Genomic DNA, 17,658 nt, shown 5'->3' on the forward strand with positions numbered 1-17,658 from the left:
CTTTGTTATTCTTGAATTAATAGGGGAAAGAGAAGTATGGATGAGGGGAGGTACAGTATCCTTAGCCAGGTTCAAGATTTGGGTCCCTATCTCTCCAGATGTTTCTGTTATGACAAGGAGAAATAGGAAATAAGGCAGACTGAATTCTCCCTTTTGCTCATCTGTTATAGTCCTTATCAAGGAATTTGAATTCAAAAGAACTTTAGAGATGTCCTAGCTTACTTGTTTTTTATGAATTCTAAAAGAAAAAAAACAACAACACATAAAAGTAGCCAAAATCGGTTTGGCTCAGTGGATAGAGCGTCAGCCTGCGGACTCAAGGGTCCCAGGTTTGATTCCGGTCAAGGGCATGTACCTTGGTTGCAGGCACATCCCCAGTAGGGGGTGTGCAAGAGGCAGCTGATCGATGTTTCTCTCTCATCGATGTTTCTAACTCTCTATCCCTCTCTCTTCCACTCCGTAAAAAATCAATAAAATAAAATAAATTAAAAAAAAGTAGAGCTGCTTTGGTTTAAGTGGAGTTTGGAAACTTTGAAACACTAACTGATCAGCCTCCCCTTGCTTCCCTAAGTGCCCTGAGGCATCTCTTCAGAAACCTTTAGCTCTGAAAAGGACAGCTAAAAGCTAGTGTTTATGCCTGACCATCTTTTTATAGGTGAAGAAAAAATATCAAGGCCCAGAATGATGAGGAGAACTTGTCTAAAAATCACACAGCAAATTGGTGGCAGAGTTGGGTTCAGAATCACCTGATTTTTGGTCTAGTGTCCTACCACTCATATATTTTATTTTCTCTCTAAAGAGAGATGAGATGCCTGGCTGATGTGGTTGAGCATTGACCCATGAACCAGGAGGTCACGGTTAGATTCTGAGTCAGGGCATATGCCTGGGTTGAGAGCTTGATCCCCAGTAGGGGGCATGCAGGAGGCAGCAGATCAATGTCTGTCTCTGTCTCTCTCTCTCATCAATGTTTCTCTCTATCCCTCTTCCTTCCTCTCAATTAAAAATTAAAAAAGAGAGATAAGGAAAATTTAGATCATCTCCTCCCTTTGCTTCAAGCTTCATTTCCAAAAAACAATTAAAGATTCTTACAGGGCTACCCAATTTAGAGAAATAGATATAATGGATAGTCTCCAACATGTCTGTTTAGAAATATATGACAGTAGAGCGCTCTACTGATGCATTATGAGACATACAGTTTCCTTTGGAGAGTTCTGGAAGGTGCAGCCCATAGGCATAACAATGCTGGTCCAGCACATATTACAAAGATGCCTAGGGACAGAGCCCCAATATAAGTAACCAGGCTTTAAGATATAAAGTAACTAGCAAGAGGCCATAGAAGAAACGCAGCAGAGACCTGCATAGAAGACTCCATGTCCACCTCAATCCGCTTCTTCAGAATCGACTTCTTGGGCATCACAGATACTTCCTCAGGCCGATGTAAAGAATATCCTGGTTCTGATGCTGTTAGGACACCTGACAATCCAGGGATGGGACAGCTTGTACCACCACCATCAACTCCCACCAGCTCCTGACTCAAGTTCCTACTTCGTTCCTCCTCTTCCTCTCGTTTTCGCCTGGCAAGATCCAGCTCTCGAAACTCAGGGTCTAGAAACCTAGGGCTTGGGCTCTGTCTATGCTGTCGATAGCTGCGGGTCCCTGATGTAAAATTTGGGTGATCACTTCCCAAGCTGTGCATCTTCTCTGTATCATCATAACGGGGCCTTTTGGCCTCCCGGCTCCTTTCCTCGGGTCGTATAGAATAGGAGCTTTTGAATTTGTCTCTACTCCGTTCTGTTCCATGCAACATCTCATTATGACAACTGATATGGGGACTATAATCAGAACGATGCAGGAAAGTTTCTCTTGTTCGGTAGTCCTCATCAAGCTGTCCCAAGAAGGGACTGAGAGGCCCCTCCTCCTGGGAAATATATCGTTCAAGACCTCGAGTGCATTGGGAGCTTCCAGTGAAGACAGAATCATCAGTCAAGTCATCCCTAAGGAAAGAGACAAGACTTACTAAATACAATAGACTGGAAAGAGCAAGACCAGACAAGGCTAAGAAACTGAGATTCCACAAGGATGCTACAGAATGCTTAGGACAAAAGACAATAATCATGAAGTCCAAGAACAAATCTCTAAATATACATGGAACATTTTCCCTGGGGCAGACCCAAGAAACTTCAGCCTCTAACCAAGGGGATATATTACTAAATATGTGTGTGTGTGTGTGTGGGGGGGGGTTATTATTGATTTCAGACAGAGGAGGGAGAGGGGGAGAGGAATAGAAACATCAACGATGAGAGAGAATTATTGATCAGCTGCCTCCTGCACACCTGCTACTGGGGATCGAGCCTGCAACCCAGACATGTGCCCTGACTGGGAATCGAATTGTGACCTCATGGTTTATGGGTCAAGGTTCAACCACTTAGCAACACTGGCCGGGCAAGATATTACTAATCTAGGTAACAGAGTTCTTAGGCTGATTTCTTTGACTTGACTTTGGGGGTGCAGAGTATCATGCTAGTTTTTGGGTGACTTGAAAACACCACTACCAGACTACAAAGAGCCCTGGATTACAAAACTCCGTAGTAGGTAAATTCTAGCTCCTTGCTACTAAAAGTGTGATCTGAATTAGCAGCATCAGTATTACCTGAGAACTTTTTAGAAATACAAATTCTCAGGCTCCATTGAGGTCTACTAAATCAGAAACTGCATTTAACAATATCTCCAGATAAGAGATCAACCAAAGGACTTATATGCATGCATATAAGAATAACCAACGGATGCAAAACATTGGGGGGTGAGGGCATGTATGGGAGTGGGGTGGGGGTGGGGCAATGGTAAGATATGTACACATATAATACCTTAATAAAAAAAATAAAAATAAATAAATAACAATATCTCCAGGTGATTTGTAAGCACCTTAAAATTTTAAAAACAGCCGAAACCGGTTTGGCTTAGTGGATAGAGAGTCAGCCTTCGGACTGAAGGGTCCCAGGTTCGATTCCGGTCAAGGACACGTACCTTGGTTGCGGGCACATCCCCAGTAGGGGGCGTGCAGGAGGCAGCTGATCGATGTTTCTCATCGATGTTTCTAACTCTCTATCTCTCTCCCTTCCTCTCTGTAAAAAATCAATAAAATATATATTTTTTTAAAAATTTAAAAAACACCAGTTCAAATCATTGATTTTCAAGTTGTGCTCCACAGAGATTCTGAACAGTGCTTAAGAGCTACCCAAAAAAGGACATACTAGGAAAACAGAGTCTGGGCCTCCCACCTCATTGAATCATACTAGCCCCAACTTTATCTGTTTATCTAGTAAAGTTCTGTATAATAATTCACTTGGAAAAGAAGGATTTCACTGTGAGGGAAAAAAAACCACATTTTTAACTACTGATCTAACTGGCATGATTTTCTCATGAGTTTTAGAAGGCTCTCCAATGCTGTTTTGCTGGCTCATAAAACTCCCTCACAGCCTATTTTGTTACCCTCTTTCCTGCCTTGCCTGGACAGCCACAAGCACTCTGCCAATCTTGGGCCCAGGAAAAAGTTTGTGATGGTTTGGCTCACTATATATTTTTATTTCATAGAGATAAACTTTGTGACATAAAGGTAAAAAATACAGGATGGGACATCTGTCCTTTCAGCTCAGAGTTCTATACCACACAAGAGTCCTAACCTTTTTAGGCATTATGGTCAGAGAGTTTCTATTGTCCAAAAAATAAAGTTTCTGATTTAAATCACAGATGGAAATAAAGATCCCCTAGCACCATGGTCGGCAAACTGCAGCTCACGAGCCACATGCGGCTCTTTGGCCCCTTGAGGGTGGCTCTTCCACAAAATACCACAGTCTGGGCGAGTCTATTTTGAAGAAGTGGTGTTAGAAGAAGTTTAAGTTCAAAAAATTTGGCTCTCAAAAGAAATTTCAATCGTTGTACTGTTGATATTTGGCTCTGTTGACTAATGAGTTTGCTGACCACTGCCCTAGCACTTTAAGCATATGACTTTTAAGTAATCTGAATGAAAAATTTTCGTCACTCAGAGTGAATTACCATCCAAAGGATGTTAATTATTGGTCTTCTACAGTTTCTGGTAGCTACTCTTGTTTTTTTTGTGTTTCTAGAAATGACTTTTTCTTTTTTCTTTTTTTTAATAGTTGCTTTCCTGCCTCTGGGACTAAGTTAGAACAGTGGTCGGCAAACCACAGCTCCCAAGCCACATGTGGCTCTTTGGCCCCTTGAGTGTGGCTCTTACACAAAATACCATGTGTGGGCGCACACATACAGTGCGACTGAAACTTCGTGGTCCATGCGCAGAAGTCAGTTTTTGGCCTGGGTAAGTCTATTTTGAAGAAGTGGCATTAGAACACTCAAGGGGCCAAAGAGCCACATGTGGCTCGGGAGCCGCGGTTTGCCGACCACTGAGTTAGAATATCAAAGAGCTGACTTTTCTTATTCACCAGCCCAGCCTTTATTCAAAGCTTTAGACCTGGTTAACAGCTATAAATAACTTTATCACCTCCTCTAAAAGAGTGTCACCTGTGGGAATACAGGTTCCTGTTATTCACCTCCTCCACAATAATCTGAGGAATTTTTAATTCTCAATATAGAATGAAATAGAAAAGGATGGAAATAAACCAAGGACAATCTCTGAAATCAAATTTAACTAAAGTAAAATATTTTACTTTGTAGGTTTGTCAGCCATGAACCCCCTATTTCCAGAAAGTATTGTCCATGATGTGAGTCACTCCATTGCTAAAATACTACCTACCATACAAGAGTCTCTGATAATATTAGTGAAGGGGGAAAAAACACAGGCTCCATGAGTAGTAGCAAAGCCATCCATGCTCTCACATTCACCTCCCCACTAGAACTATTACATGTCACCATCAAATGGCATACTAACCCAATATCTAATCCAGCACTAAATACCAAGAAGCTAGAAATAATGAGATGACTCTCAGAAAGTCTCAGTCCAGACTTGCAATCTCCAGAAAAAGGACAAAAAACAATGAAAGGATAGTAAGAGTAAAAAAAAAAAATTCATGTAAATATAGGCAGAAATCAAGTTGCTTATTAGACGTTCCTATCCTCCTTCCCTAGGTCTCCCAAAGGATAAGTGAAAAAACTGGCTGTAATAAAAGTGAGCCCTATAGCTCAGAATAGTCCAGTGACAGACTCTCTATAAAAGCTTTGGTTAAGGCCAATTCTTTCCTAAAGTAAGTTCTATTTTAAAAAAATTGATTGTTGGGTGTGGGTGATGGACACATGGGGCTCACTGTACTATTCTACTTGTTTTTGCATTTACAAATTCCATTAAACAAATTAAAAATCAGCCCTAACTGGTTTTGCTCAGTGGGTAAAGCATCGGCCTGCAGACTGAAGGGTCCCAAGTTCGATTCCAGTCAAGTGCATGCACCTTGGTTGTGGGCACATCCCCAGTAGAGGGTGTGCAGGAGGCATCTGATCAATGTTTCTCTCTCATCGATGTTTCTAACTCTCTATCCCTCTCCCTTCCTCTCTGTAAAAAATTAATAAAATATATATATATATTTTTTTTAATCATATACAGCTCAGCCAATGTGGCTCTGTGATTGAGCATCCACCCAGGAGGCAAGAGACTGCAGTTCAATTCCTGGTCAGGGCACATGCCCGGGTTGTGGGCTCAATCCCCAGAAGGGGGCATGCAGGAGGCAGCCAATCAATGATGTTTCTCTCTCATTGATATTACTACCTCTCTATCTCTCTCCCTTTCTTTCTCTCTAAAAATCAATAAAGACATACTTATGTCCACAAATAAATTTGTGCACCAGTCTTTTCCCTAAGGCAAATCACAGGGGGAAAAAATCCTACTCCTTCAAAGTATGTCAGAGCAAGGAGGAGTTAGGGTATAGTAATTTCAAGAATGGAACTTACAACATGCAGAGTACTTTGATAACCAGGGGAAATCAACCTCACATCCACAAGTCTTTAGAAACTAAGTGTCTTCACACAACTTGATCATGTTCCCTTTTCAGAATAAGTTACAGTCCTACATACAGAGCCGCCAAGGGTGAAGATACTGATAACCCTGGCAATCTGTAACCCAAACCTGATAAAAATTTAACAGCTTCAATAAGGGAAGAGAAAGAATTTTGGGATCTCAGGAAAAAAAATAACTAAAAACCTACATACAAAGGATGGACGTGGCCTGTTTCATTAGCTGAAAACTGGACTCACTTTCAGGATATCCTAAAATTGCCAATGGTCCTATGGCCTGGTTTTAGTGGACAGTAATTATTCACACAAACCATATTGTGCAAGAGTGCAGGGGCAAAAGTCAAAAGAATGGCCTCCTTTTAGAACCTTAATCTCATTTTCTCTAAAATATACTTTTCTCTCTGAAATACAGGATTCTGGAAAGATTACTGCCCCAAACTCCCTAAGAGGAAATTTTTAATTTTTATAACTTAAAAACAGACAATTGGCTATGTGAAGAACACATGCATAATGAAACTCATAGAAAGGGAGGTGACAGCCTAGGCCTAACAAGAGGAAATGCTAAGGTTACCTCAAAACCTCAGCAAGGAAGGAAGACAATCACATATGCACCACCCATTCACATTACTCAATCATCTCCTAAAATAGAAATTACAGAGGGACAAGGGCTGTTTCCTCAATTAAGTGATATAGTCAACATACCCTGAAGCCCTATCTTCAGAAGCTTCAGTGTTATATGACACTGGACTGGACTGCCTTGCTTCAGTGCATCAAATAGCCACTGGAACTTGGAAGTACATATTACCAAAGGGCAGCACTGGTCCTCAGACTTCCTGCCAGCTGTCCCCCACCGGCCTGCCCATGCTCTGTGCACCACTGCATGGAAGTCTTAGTTTGAAAGAACATCTAATCATTTGTGAAAACTCCCAATGTGCTGGGTAGAGACCATCACAGACATGGTTCTCGAATCTCAGAAACTGAGTACTTTCCCTGCACTCCTGTCCTTTTTACTTTTGTGAGGCAAAAAACATGATTATTTACTTCCCATATATAATTAAGTTCCTAGTACCTGAGATCTATATTTAATACTCTGTGGAGTGTACTTGCCCTTCCTCAGCACTTAATAGTTGTAAAATAATAATATTTTTAAAGATCTGTAACTTCCTATTAATGCTTATATATTTAATATAGATACATATATTACACATGAATTTATCTAAACACTTTCTGAATCTATAGTTCAGCCTGGACAAGCAGAAAAATAACATTATCAAAGATTTCCTATTTTGTCCAGAACTTTTCTTTTGCAGAAGAGACCCCTAGTACCAGTATTTTAGAATCCATATTCTCTTATCTGTTTTAAATTTAGGGTACTCTGTTTATGTCCCCTCAGCCTTCCCTTTTCCAGTTGGACCAAGATGACCTTTAAAGTCTTTTCTTTTATATAATTATTTTAGCAACAGCGTCTACATCAGTATACTTTTCCCACTCAGAAAGTCTTTTCCAATGTTATCAGGCTTAACTTGACTGCTGGCATCACTCTTTCAAATATACCATTCAGAAAACATCAACATTTCTACCTTCAACCACTATTATAACACTGCCTCAGATAAAGCCCACCTCTCCATGTCCTCCAGATTATCCACTGGTGAACCCAATCTATCACTAAGCCGCCGCCGCCGTTCTGGTATGCCGACACAGAAGTGATCATTGCCAACTGTGATCCTTAAGCTCTGTTCCAAAGAAGAGTCAGAACGAAGACCAGGAGATCGTCTCTACAAAAGTAAAAGATAACATAACAGTTAGGTCAATACATCCCTATGTCCAAAAATGTTCTGCCTAGTCACAAAGTTGTGATCCAACAAGGTGAGAAATGGCTATAGTAAGATACCACTCTAAAAATAAAGCACTTTTTACCGAAGCCGGTTTGGCTCAGTGGATAGAGCGTCGGCCTGCGGACTCAAGGGTCCCGGGTTCGATTCCGGTCAAGGGCATGTACCTTGGTTGCGGGCACATCCCCAGTAGGGGGTGTGCAAGAGGCAGCTGATCGATGTTTCTAACTCTCTATCCCTCTCTCTTCCTCTCTGTAAAAAATCAATAAAAATATGTGAAATAAAAATAAAGCACTTTTTAAAAACTTATCATTTTCTTAAATGAAAGCCCACAATTCCAACCCAATCAGTGACTTCTCATTCTTTCATTTACTGGTACTGGGCATGGGACTAGAGAAGTGAATTACATCTGCTCTCAGAACCTATACATTTCTAGTGAAGGAGGCAAGGCAAGTTGAAAAGAAAAGTACTCCTGATCGCAGTAAGTGCTATAAAGTCATTTAATCACAACACAAAAGAGATTGGAGAAAGGGAGATACTTCTGATAGGATGGTTACAGAAGGATTTTCTGAGGTGATACCATTTAAGATGAGGCCTGATGAGATGTCAGTCTTGAAAAGAACAGATGGAAGGATGTTTCAAGCAAAAGAACAAGCTCTGTAATGAGCTTACCATGTTTTGAGCAGCAACAGAAAGGCGATCACTGTGACTACATAGGAGTGACAGAAGATAGGAGAAACGTTATGAAATTGGATTTTATTCCTTTTTTGTGGTTAATCCTCACCCAAAGATATTTTTTCCATCGATTTTTTTATAGATTGAAAGGGGGAGAGAGGAAGAGAGGAAGGAAGGGAGAGAGAAAGAGAGAAACATCAATGTGACAGATCCCTGGAGCAGGGGATCAAACCTGCAATCCAGGTAAGAGCCCTTGACCAATAATGAAATCTGTGACGCTTCGGTGCTCAGGCTGACGTTCTAACCACTGGCTAGAGCTGGATTTTCTTCTTTAGAGTAAGAAGCCACAGAAGACTTTCAAGCAGGAAAGTGATATGATCTGACTACATTCTTCCCCCAGATGCTCACACTGCTCATACCCTCATCTCCTTCAGGTATTTACTAAAAAGTCACCTTCCCAGAAGCCTTCCCTGGCTACCCTATCAAAAATGTTTCTGTTTTTCTCTGTTTTCTTAAGCATTTTACATGCCTAACATTTTCTCTATTTTATTTATCCAACTCCCTCTGCTAGCATATAAACTCTACAAAAGCATAGTTTTTAACTGGTTTGCTCAGTTATGCCCCTAGTAACCGGAACAGCACCTAACACATGGTAGATGTTCAATAAATACTTCTCAAATGTATAAAATAAAGTTTTAAAAATCATGTTGATTGTTGGGTAGAGAATAAACTGGAAGGTAATAAGAGTGGCATGTAAAGGAGCCTAATGTAATAATCCAGGCAAGACAGAGTAGGGTTTAGACGAGAGTGCTAGCAGGAGGACAGTTTGGGGGATATACTTTGGAGGTAGAGCAGACAGGTTAGCCAGGTGAAGTTAATTTGACAGATTAGGCTTGGGAGAAGGGAGATGATGGGCTGAGCAATGGGTGAGGTCACTTACTGAGACAGAAAAGCCTGAGCAAACAAAGTATGCTCAGCTGAGGTTGTGCATGGGCGAAAAGGGCAGTTTGGAAATAAGTGTTCTGTTTTCCCTGCTTGCTCTGCAGTAACTAACACTCAAGACGGTAGCTGCCCGTCTATGAAAATCTTAACTCGGTGACCAGTCAACTCACCTATGACCAGAGTGCCAAGAGCATCCTGTCGGGGAGCCCCTCAAGAAAACAGAGCGGGTCCGCGATGGGGTTTTACAAAAGACTGGTGAATGCAAAGTCAAGTCAAAACACCAGACCCTACCCAGCGGCTCTACCAGAGGGGTGCTCGAGTGAGAGGTCGACGTTATGTCTAAGCTAAACTTTGTAACCTCATGCTCGGTCCCCTAGCAGGGAAACAGAGCGGCAGAAATCATGGGTGCCCGGAACCAGGCAGCCGTGGATTGAATCACAGCACCTCCACTTCTTTAGCTGTGCCCTCGATTCCTCCTTAACCCTCTCGGGGTTCCTCAGAGGGAATCATCGTAAATGCCTCACCTCAAAAGGCTGTGAATGCTCAGAGGATGTGTGCGGTGAAGGGCTGACTAGTCCTAGTCCTGCCGCATAACTCAGGGAGGCGGCGGTGTCGCCGTGCCGCGGGCGGGCACGCGCCCCCTCGGAGCGCCGCTCCGCTTAGACGGCCGGCGGCCTCCACGCCAGGGGTCCACCTGGCCGCTTAGGCGACCCTAACGCGCCACAAAGGCATTTCGGCCTCTTCCCTGTGACCTGGGGGCAGCTCGTGTCTACGGGGACACAAAAGCTCGGGACTCTGAGGAAGCACCAACTACGGGAAAAGTACCAGGCACAGCGCTGGAGACAGTCCCCTCGCTGGCAAACTTTTCCCCACCGCACCGAGTGCGGCCAACAGCCTCCTCCCCGGGGACGGAGCGCTCCTCCCGGCCCGGCGCCCTCACGGGCTCCGAGTCCTCATTGTGCACAAGGAGCGCCGGGGCGGGCGGGGAGCCTCGGGTCCGGCGTCGCCCCGGGGATGAAGGTCCTCCGACTCGGGGACCCTGGCCCGGAGGCCTGGCGACGCCGGGATTGAGGGCGTTTTGGAAGCGAGAACCCGGGGTGAAGGGGCTGGGGTAGCGAGAGTCCCGGTCGAGGGGTGGGATTACCCGGCTGCCGCTGTCGCCTGGATGGTCTCCGCGGCCGTCCCGGGCGAAGTCGGAGCGGGACTCCCCCCGGCTGCTGCCTCGGAAACCCGCCGGGCCCGGCGGGCAGTGCCGTCGGGCCCGCGGCGACGACGGGGAGCCGCGACGAGCCCTCGGCGGGGAAGGGGAGACGCGACGACCCCGCGGCGGGGACGGCGAGGCCCGGCGGCCGCGGGGCGGGGACGTGGAGCTTCGGCGACCCCGGGGTGGGGAAGGCGAGGCCCGACGGCCGCGGTGCCCTGAAGGCGAGCGGGGCCGGCGCGCCGGGGTCCGCGAAGAGGAGCCGGAGGGCGGCGGCGGCGGCGAGGTGCGGCGACCCGGGCCCGAGGAAGCGCCGGAGCTGCGGCCGGAGCGCGGGCAGCCCCCGCTGCTCTCCTTAGGCCGGTGCGAGGAGACGGAGGAGCGGGAACCGCTGCGGTACATGGTTCCAGCGGCGGCGGCCGCGGCGGCGGGTCTGACGCGCGGGCGCCCTGGACGCGCGGCCCCAGCGCACCGCCGCAGCTGCAGCCTCGGCCGCCACGGCCGCCGCGCGCCGCCCCCTCAGCCGGAGCAGCCCCCTCCCCTCCGCCCCGCGCGGTCCGGGGGGGCCGGCCGAGCGCGCCCCCGCGGCCGCGGCTGGCGGTTGGAGGGAGCGAGCACACGCCGGACACACCCCCTCGCCCTCTCCCCGCTTCTTCACTCAGGGAGTGGCCACAGGAGCCAGAAGTGGGGAGGAGCGCGGGACCGGGCGCGAGGAAGGGCGAGGGGAGGGGACACGAAGCGCGCGACCTGCACTCCACACGCTCCGCCTCCAAACCCACAAGATGGCGGCGCTGAGCCGCCCACTCCCCCTTCGCCCCGCCCCGGAGGCCACGTGACTCCAGGACGGTGGGCGGGGTCTGGAAGCAAAGGGCGGAGTCAGGTCGTGCGGTGGGCTTTGAGGTTTTGGGGAGCACTTTCCGCTCTACTCCTGTCCCCCAACCCTATTAATGTATGTGGGAACAATAAGTGGTTATAAGGGATCGGAATATAAAGAAGTTCCCAAACATTAGGTGTGGCAGAGGTATGCCCCTCAGCAAGAGCGACCACTGAAGTCCTGGCCCCCCCACAGAAGCCCAGCGACAATCATCAGTTTACCTTCTAGTTTGCCTGATTTCTAGAGTTTGAAATTGAGGATGAAAAAGTGTGGAATGGGAGCGAGAACGCAACCCAAACCAGACATCAGAGTAAATTTTCAGCCTCTCAATCAGAGCTTATGGTCATGAGGGAGATCACTCACCTCCGTAAGTCTGAGGCAGGATTGTAAGAAGCTAGGAAAGCCCTGGCTGGTTTGGCTCCGTGGATAGAGCATCAGCCTGGGGACTGAAGGGTCCCGGCTTCAACTCCAGTCAAGGGCACATGCCCAGGTTGTGGGCTTGATCCCCAGTATGGGGCGTGCAGGAGGCAGCCAATCAATGATTCTCTCTCATCATTGATGCTTCTATCTCTCTCTCCCTCTCCCTTCCTCTCTGAAATCAATAAAAATATTTAAAAAAAAAAAGAAGAAGCTAGGAAAATTCCTTGACAAGTGGAATGGGGAAACCTGGACAGATAGCTGAACAAACTGGCTGAGCAATTTATAGCCAGAAAATAAATTGCAAGGTCTTATCTTACACATACTAGACTCTGCTGGGGCAGACCTGCCTCAGTCCCAGTCCCTTTTGGGTGATATTCTTTGAAGATGAAACTGACCAGAGAATGGCCTTTTATATGCTAATTTCGATACATGAGCATATTAAAGAACACACCTGGAAAGCTAATGAATATTCTATTGAGATCCTCCCTGGAGACCATCCCTAAAATTCCAGCCTTTGGAAAACAGATAAAAACACTTAAGACAAAAGAGCACACCTGTGCCTTCCCCTCTCCACTTTTTTTATTAACTAATTTATTTTTTTGCTCATCCTCACCTGAGGATATTTTTTTCCATTGATTTTTAGAGAGAGTGGAAGTGAGGAGGAGAGACAGAGAGAGATACATTGATTGGTTGCTTCCATCAAGCCTGCAACTGAGGTATGTATCCTTGACTGGAATCGAACTTGAGACCGTTCAGTCCAAGGACAAATGCTCTTAGCACTGAACCAAACCAGCTAGGGCTCTCCCCACTTCTTTACTCAGGCACATATCTTTGCTTTCTTTCTCCTAAGCCAGTGATGGGCAACCTTTTGAGCTTGGTGTGTCAAACTTCGCCAAAAAACTGAGCATAATTCGGGTAGTGTGTCACTTTGAGGAAAAAACTAACTCCAAGACTCTAGTCGCAAATGTTTCATCCTCAGGAGCAGCAAATGTTTCATCCTCGGCATGCGGCCGAGTGTCATCAGAAATGGCTACGCGTGTCAGTGCTGACATGCGTGTCATAGGTTCGCCATCACTGTTAAGCTCTAAAGCAAGCATGTCAAACTCAAAGGCTAACACAGGCCAAATAAACAAGGTTTAAGTTTATGTGGGCCGAAAAACAAAAAAGCTTCAATTTTCCTAGAAACATAGGCTTATTTCGATAGAGACATGCTGAATATAAAGGGTTGAAATACATAAGTAATTGTTAACATAAAATAATAGAACATTTTAATAAAAATTATATTTTTTCTGAACATTAACTTACCAGATGCTGAATGACTGCACAAATTAATAAGCATAACGCAAATAAACCCATTTTTCTTGTTCTCCAAAAGCAAAATATTTCTCTTTTTTAAAAAAAAATATATTTTATTGATTTTTACAGAGAGGAAGAGAGAGGAATAGAGAGTTAGAAACATCGATGAGAGAGAAACATTAATCAGCTGCCTCCTGCACACCTCCTACTGGGGATGTGCCCACAACCAAGGTACATGCCCTTGACCGAATCGAACCTGGGACCTTTCAGTCCACAGGCCAATGCTCTATCCACTGAGCCAAACCGGTCAGGACAGCAAAATATTTCTTGTTGTGCACACCAAATAAGTCAGTCCAAGACTAATGATGTGGCAATCGGCTGCTAAAACATTCGCTGCTAGTATTAGTGAAGAGAAATGGTGCGCCTGTGCATAAGGGAAATGAATGCAGCACAATTATAGTAATCAGTCATTAGCAAACGTTGTAGTTTGTTATTAATAACTAGAGGCCCGATGCACAAAATTCATGCAAGAGTAGGCTTTCCTTTCCCCGCCCCCCTCCTGCTGCCAGCACCGGCTTCCCTCTGGCACCTGGTACCCAGGCTTCCCTCGCAGCCCCGGCTTCGTCCAGAAGTTCGTCCGGAAGGACGTCTGGTCTAATTAGCATATTATGCTTTTATTGTTATAGATTGTTATAGATTATGTATAACAGGTTATTGTAAAAATTAAGTTACAAAATTTTTATTAAAATGTTTCTTACGTGTCGTTTATTGGCTGGGCCTCAAAAATATTCATTGTGAGTTTGACATGCTTGATCTAGAAGGCCAAGGACTGGTGGGAAAGAGGAGTCATAGACAGTCAACCAAAGGAGGAGCATTCTCTCAGTCCCAGCAACAGAGTCATGACAAAGCCCACAAGGTGACATAAGAGAAAAAGTCTTTGTAAGTTCTCCATATCCATAGGGAACCAACTTTAGAAGACAACAGCATCCTGCAATGACCAGGAAAGATTGCTCTTTCTCCTAACCCCTTCTCCTGTGCCAAACCCTTGGTGTGTGTGGGGGGGAGGGGGGACGGGTAGAGGTGTCAGAAATAGCAGCTAGCCAGTGGGAGAGGAGGGGTAAAACTCTGAGGAGTAAAGGCAGGGAAAAGCCTGGCACATCTCCCTTCATCACAGCAAACTTCACGTCTGAAGCAGACAAGAGTTTGGAGAGGAGAGAACCTTTAGCTTGAATGAACTTTAGAAGTGTAATTGCTACCCTGGACAAGATATTTTCACTACTGCAATAAGACTGCTTGTGTGACTAAAAAAATACTTGGAAAGTGAAGGGATCTGTAAGAGATTTCATGCAGGACATGGAAAGAATTATGCAAAGGGCAGGTTGAAGGGGAAGCAGAAGAGTTTTCCAATTATATACCACTAGAGGCCCGGTGCATGAAATTCGTGCACTGGGGGGGGGGCGGGTGTCCCTCAGCCCAGCCTGCACCCTCTCCAATCTGGGACCCCTCAGGGGATGTCCGACTGCCGGTTTAGGCCCAATCGGGATCGGGCCTAAATCGGCAGTCGGACAGCCCTCTCACAATCCAGGACTGCTGGCTCCCAACCGCTCACCTGCCTACCAGCCTGATTACCCCCTAACCACTCTCCTGCCAGCCTGATCAATGCCTAACTGCTCCCCTGTCGGCCCGATTGCCCGGTCCCCCCCAACTGCCCTCCCCTGCTGGCCTGGTCGCCCCCAAATGCCCTTCCCTGCTGGCCCTCTTGTAGCAGCCATCTTTGACCACATGGGGGCGGCCATCTTGTGTGAAGGTGTGAGGGTCAATTTGCATATTACCTCTTTATTATATAGGATGGGGGCCAGCTGCCTTGATAAAAAAATAATTATTCAATATTAGAAAAGGATTGTGGAAGACAAGTTGATACAGAGTATAACTAACCCTGATTTTATATTTTTAATCCTCACCCAAGGATATTTTTCCCATTGATTTTTTTAGAGAGAGTGGAAGTGAAGGAGGGAAGAAGGGGGAGAATAAGAGATCAATTGGTGGCCTGTCGCAGCCCCAGGAATCAAACCCATGACTCTTTGGTGTGCAGGCCGATGCTCTACTTATTTATTTATTTACTAGAGGCCCGGTGCATGAAATTCATGCACGGGGGTATGTGTCCCTCAGCCCAGCCTGCACCCTCTCCAATCTGGGACCCCTCAAGGGATGTCCGACTTCCCGTTTAGGCCCGATCTCGGTAGGATCGGGCCTAAACGGGCAGTCGGACCTCTCACAATCCAGGACTGCTGGCTCCCAACTGCTTGCCTGCCTGCCTTCCTGATTGTCCTTAACCACTTCTGCCTGCCAGCCTGATCACCCATAACCACTCCCCTGCCACCCTGATTGATGCCTAACTGCTCCCCTGCCAGCCTGTTTGCCCCTAACTGCCCTCCCCTGCATGCCTGGTCCCCCCCAACTGCTCTCCCCTGCAGGCCTGGGTCCCCCCCAACTGCCCTTCCCTGCAGGCCCGGTCACCCCCAACTTCCCTCTTCTGCCTGCCTGGTCACCCCTAACTGCCCTCCCCTGCAGATTTGATCACCCCCAACTTCCCTCCCTTGCAAGCCTGGTCCCTCCCAACCGCCCTCCCCTGCTGGTCATCTTGTGGCGGCCATCTTGTGTCCACACAGGGGCAGTCATCTTTGACCACATGGGGGCAGCCATCTTGTGTGTTGGAGTGACGGTCAATTTGCATATTATTCTTTTATTATATAGGCTTTTTATTTTTTAAAATATATTTTTATTGATTGCAGAGAGGAAGGGACAGGGAGAGAGAGAAACATCAATGATGAGAATCATTGATTGTCTGCCTCCTGAACACCCCGCCATTGAGGATCAAGCCCGTAATCTGGGCATGTGCCCTGACCAGAAATCAAACTTCCTGGTTCATAGGTTGATGCTCAACCACTGAGCCATACTGGCAGGGACAGGTAGATGCTTTAACCACTGAGCAACACTGGCCAGAGCTAACTAACCCTGATTTAAAATGTATTAACTCCTCTGGCTGGTGTGGCTCAGTTGGTTGGAGTGTTGTTCTGGTTAGGGTACATGTGGAAAGCAATCAGTCACATCCATCTCTCTTCCTTTCTCTCTAAAATCAATAAGCATATCCTCAGGGGAGGATTAAAAATAAAATAAATAAAATGTAATAACTCCATCTATACTAATAAAAGGATAATATGCTAATTAGACCGGAGGTCTTCCAGACAAAGCCACGGTGGCAGGGGCCAAGGCAGAGGCGGTTAGGGGCAATCAGGCCAGCAGGGGAGGGCAGTTAGGAGCAATCAGGCCAGCAGGCAGAGGTGGTTAGGGGTGATCAGTCAGGCAGGCAGGCGAGCGGTTAGGAGCCAGCGGTCCTGGCAGTCCGACATCCCCTGACGGGTCCCAGATTGGAGAGGGTGCAGGTCGGGCTGAGGGCCCCCCCACCACACACAAAATTTGTGCACTGGACCTCTTGTGTATCTTTAAATATCTATCCACATTTTCTTCACATTTACTTCGATCCCACCAAGGCATGGGTAACCAAATAGATATAGACTAATAAAGACAGGGCACACCTCTGGCATATTTTAAATTATTTTTTATTAAAATTACTCTTATGGGTTTTTAATTTTATAAAAATTATAAAAATAACCCCAAAGTCAGAAAATACAGGTGAGAAACAAAAAACTCCATAATAGTAGTATGAGGCAAGGCTACACAGTGGTAGCAAATTATCCCTCAAATCTCAGTCGCGACCCGCAGGTTGAGAACTGCTAGCAGGGTTGCCTAAGACCATCGGAAAACAGATATTTACATTATGATTTATAACAGTAGCAAAATTACAGTTATGAAGTAGCAACAAAAACAATTTTATGGTTGGGGGTCACCACAACATGAGGAACTGTATTAAAGGGTCGCGGCATTAGAAAGGTTGAGAACCATTGTTCTAGAGGTTCATCCCATGTATAAAGTTCAGCCTCCTGGGGCCCTTTCTTCTCTGGGCACCCCTCCTGGAAAGGATCCTTTTTAAATTACTCCAGGCCACTTTCCTTCTATTTATACTTGACCCACAGGACAATGCATGCATCTTTGCCCTGCTGGCAAGGGCAGTGCAGCTTATTCTTCATGCTGCCCACCTTACTCACCACCCTGGATGGATAGTCAGCCAATATTTTGCTTTTGGACTTCATCAGGTGGAATTAGGACATCCGTTCCTATAGACTTCCAAGGCCCAGGATACATAAGCCAAACATTCTGAGAGGCGCTAGTGGAGGCCTCTATCTCACTTCGCCTTAGGCCAAGGGAATGCTTCCCTCTTTCTTCCTAGCCCTCGGGTAACTCTCCAACACAATCCTCACTCTCTTATATAGACTCAATGTGGATGACTAGTAACGCTGGCAGACTGATCTGTAATCTCT

At 46.1% G+C, this 17,658-nt stretch overlaps 1 protein-coding gene across 1 annotated transcript in view; it reads right to left on the minus strand.

The window, feature by feature from the left end:
* Positions 1-11,031, minus strand: part of ZNF318 (zinc finger protein 318) — a 34,497-nt gene extending 23,466 nt beyond the window's left edge. Inside the window, exons 1-3 of the mRNA XM_054722044.1 lie at positions 10,573-11,031; positions 7,600-7,754; positions 1,355-1,994 (exon numbers count right to left, since the gene is read on the minus strand). Of these exons, the coding sequence (XP_054578019.1) occupies positions 1,355-1,994; positions 7,600-7,754; positions 10,573-11,031 (1,254 nt within the window). The remainder of the gene's footprint in view (positions 1-1,354; positions 1,995-7,599; positions 7,755-10,572) is intronic.
* Positions 11,032-17,658: the final 6,627 nt, after the last annotated feature.

Source organism: Eptesicus fuscus, chromosome 10, assembly GCF_027574615.1.
Source record: "Eptesicus fuscus isolate TK198812 chromosome 10, DD_ASM_mEF_20220401, whole genome shotgun sequence".
Classification (NCBI taxonomy): Eukaryota; Metazoa; Chordata; class Mammalia; order Chiroptera; family Vespertilionidae; genus Eptesicus; species Eptesicus fuscus.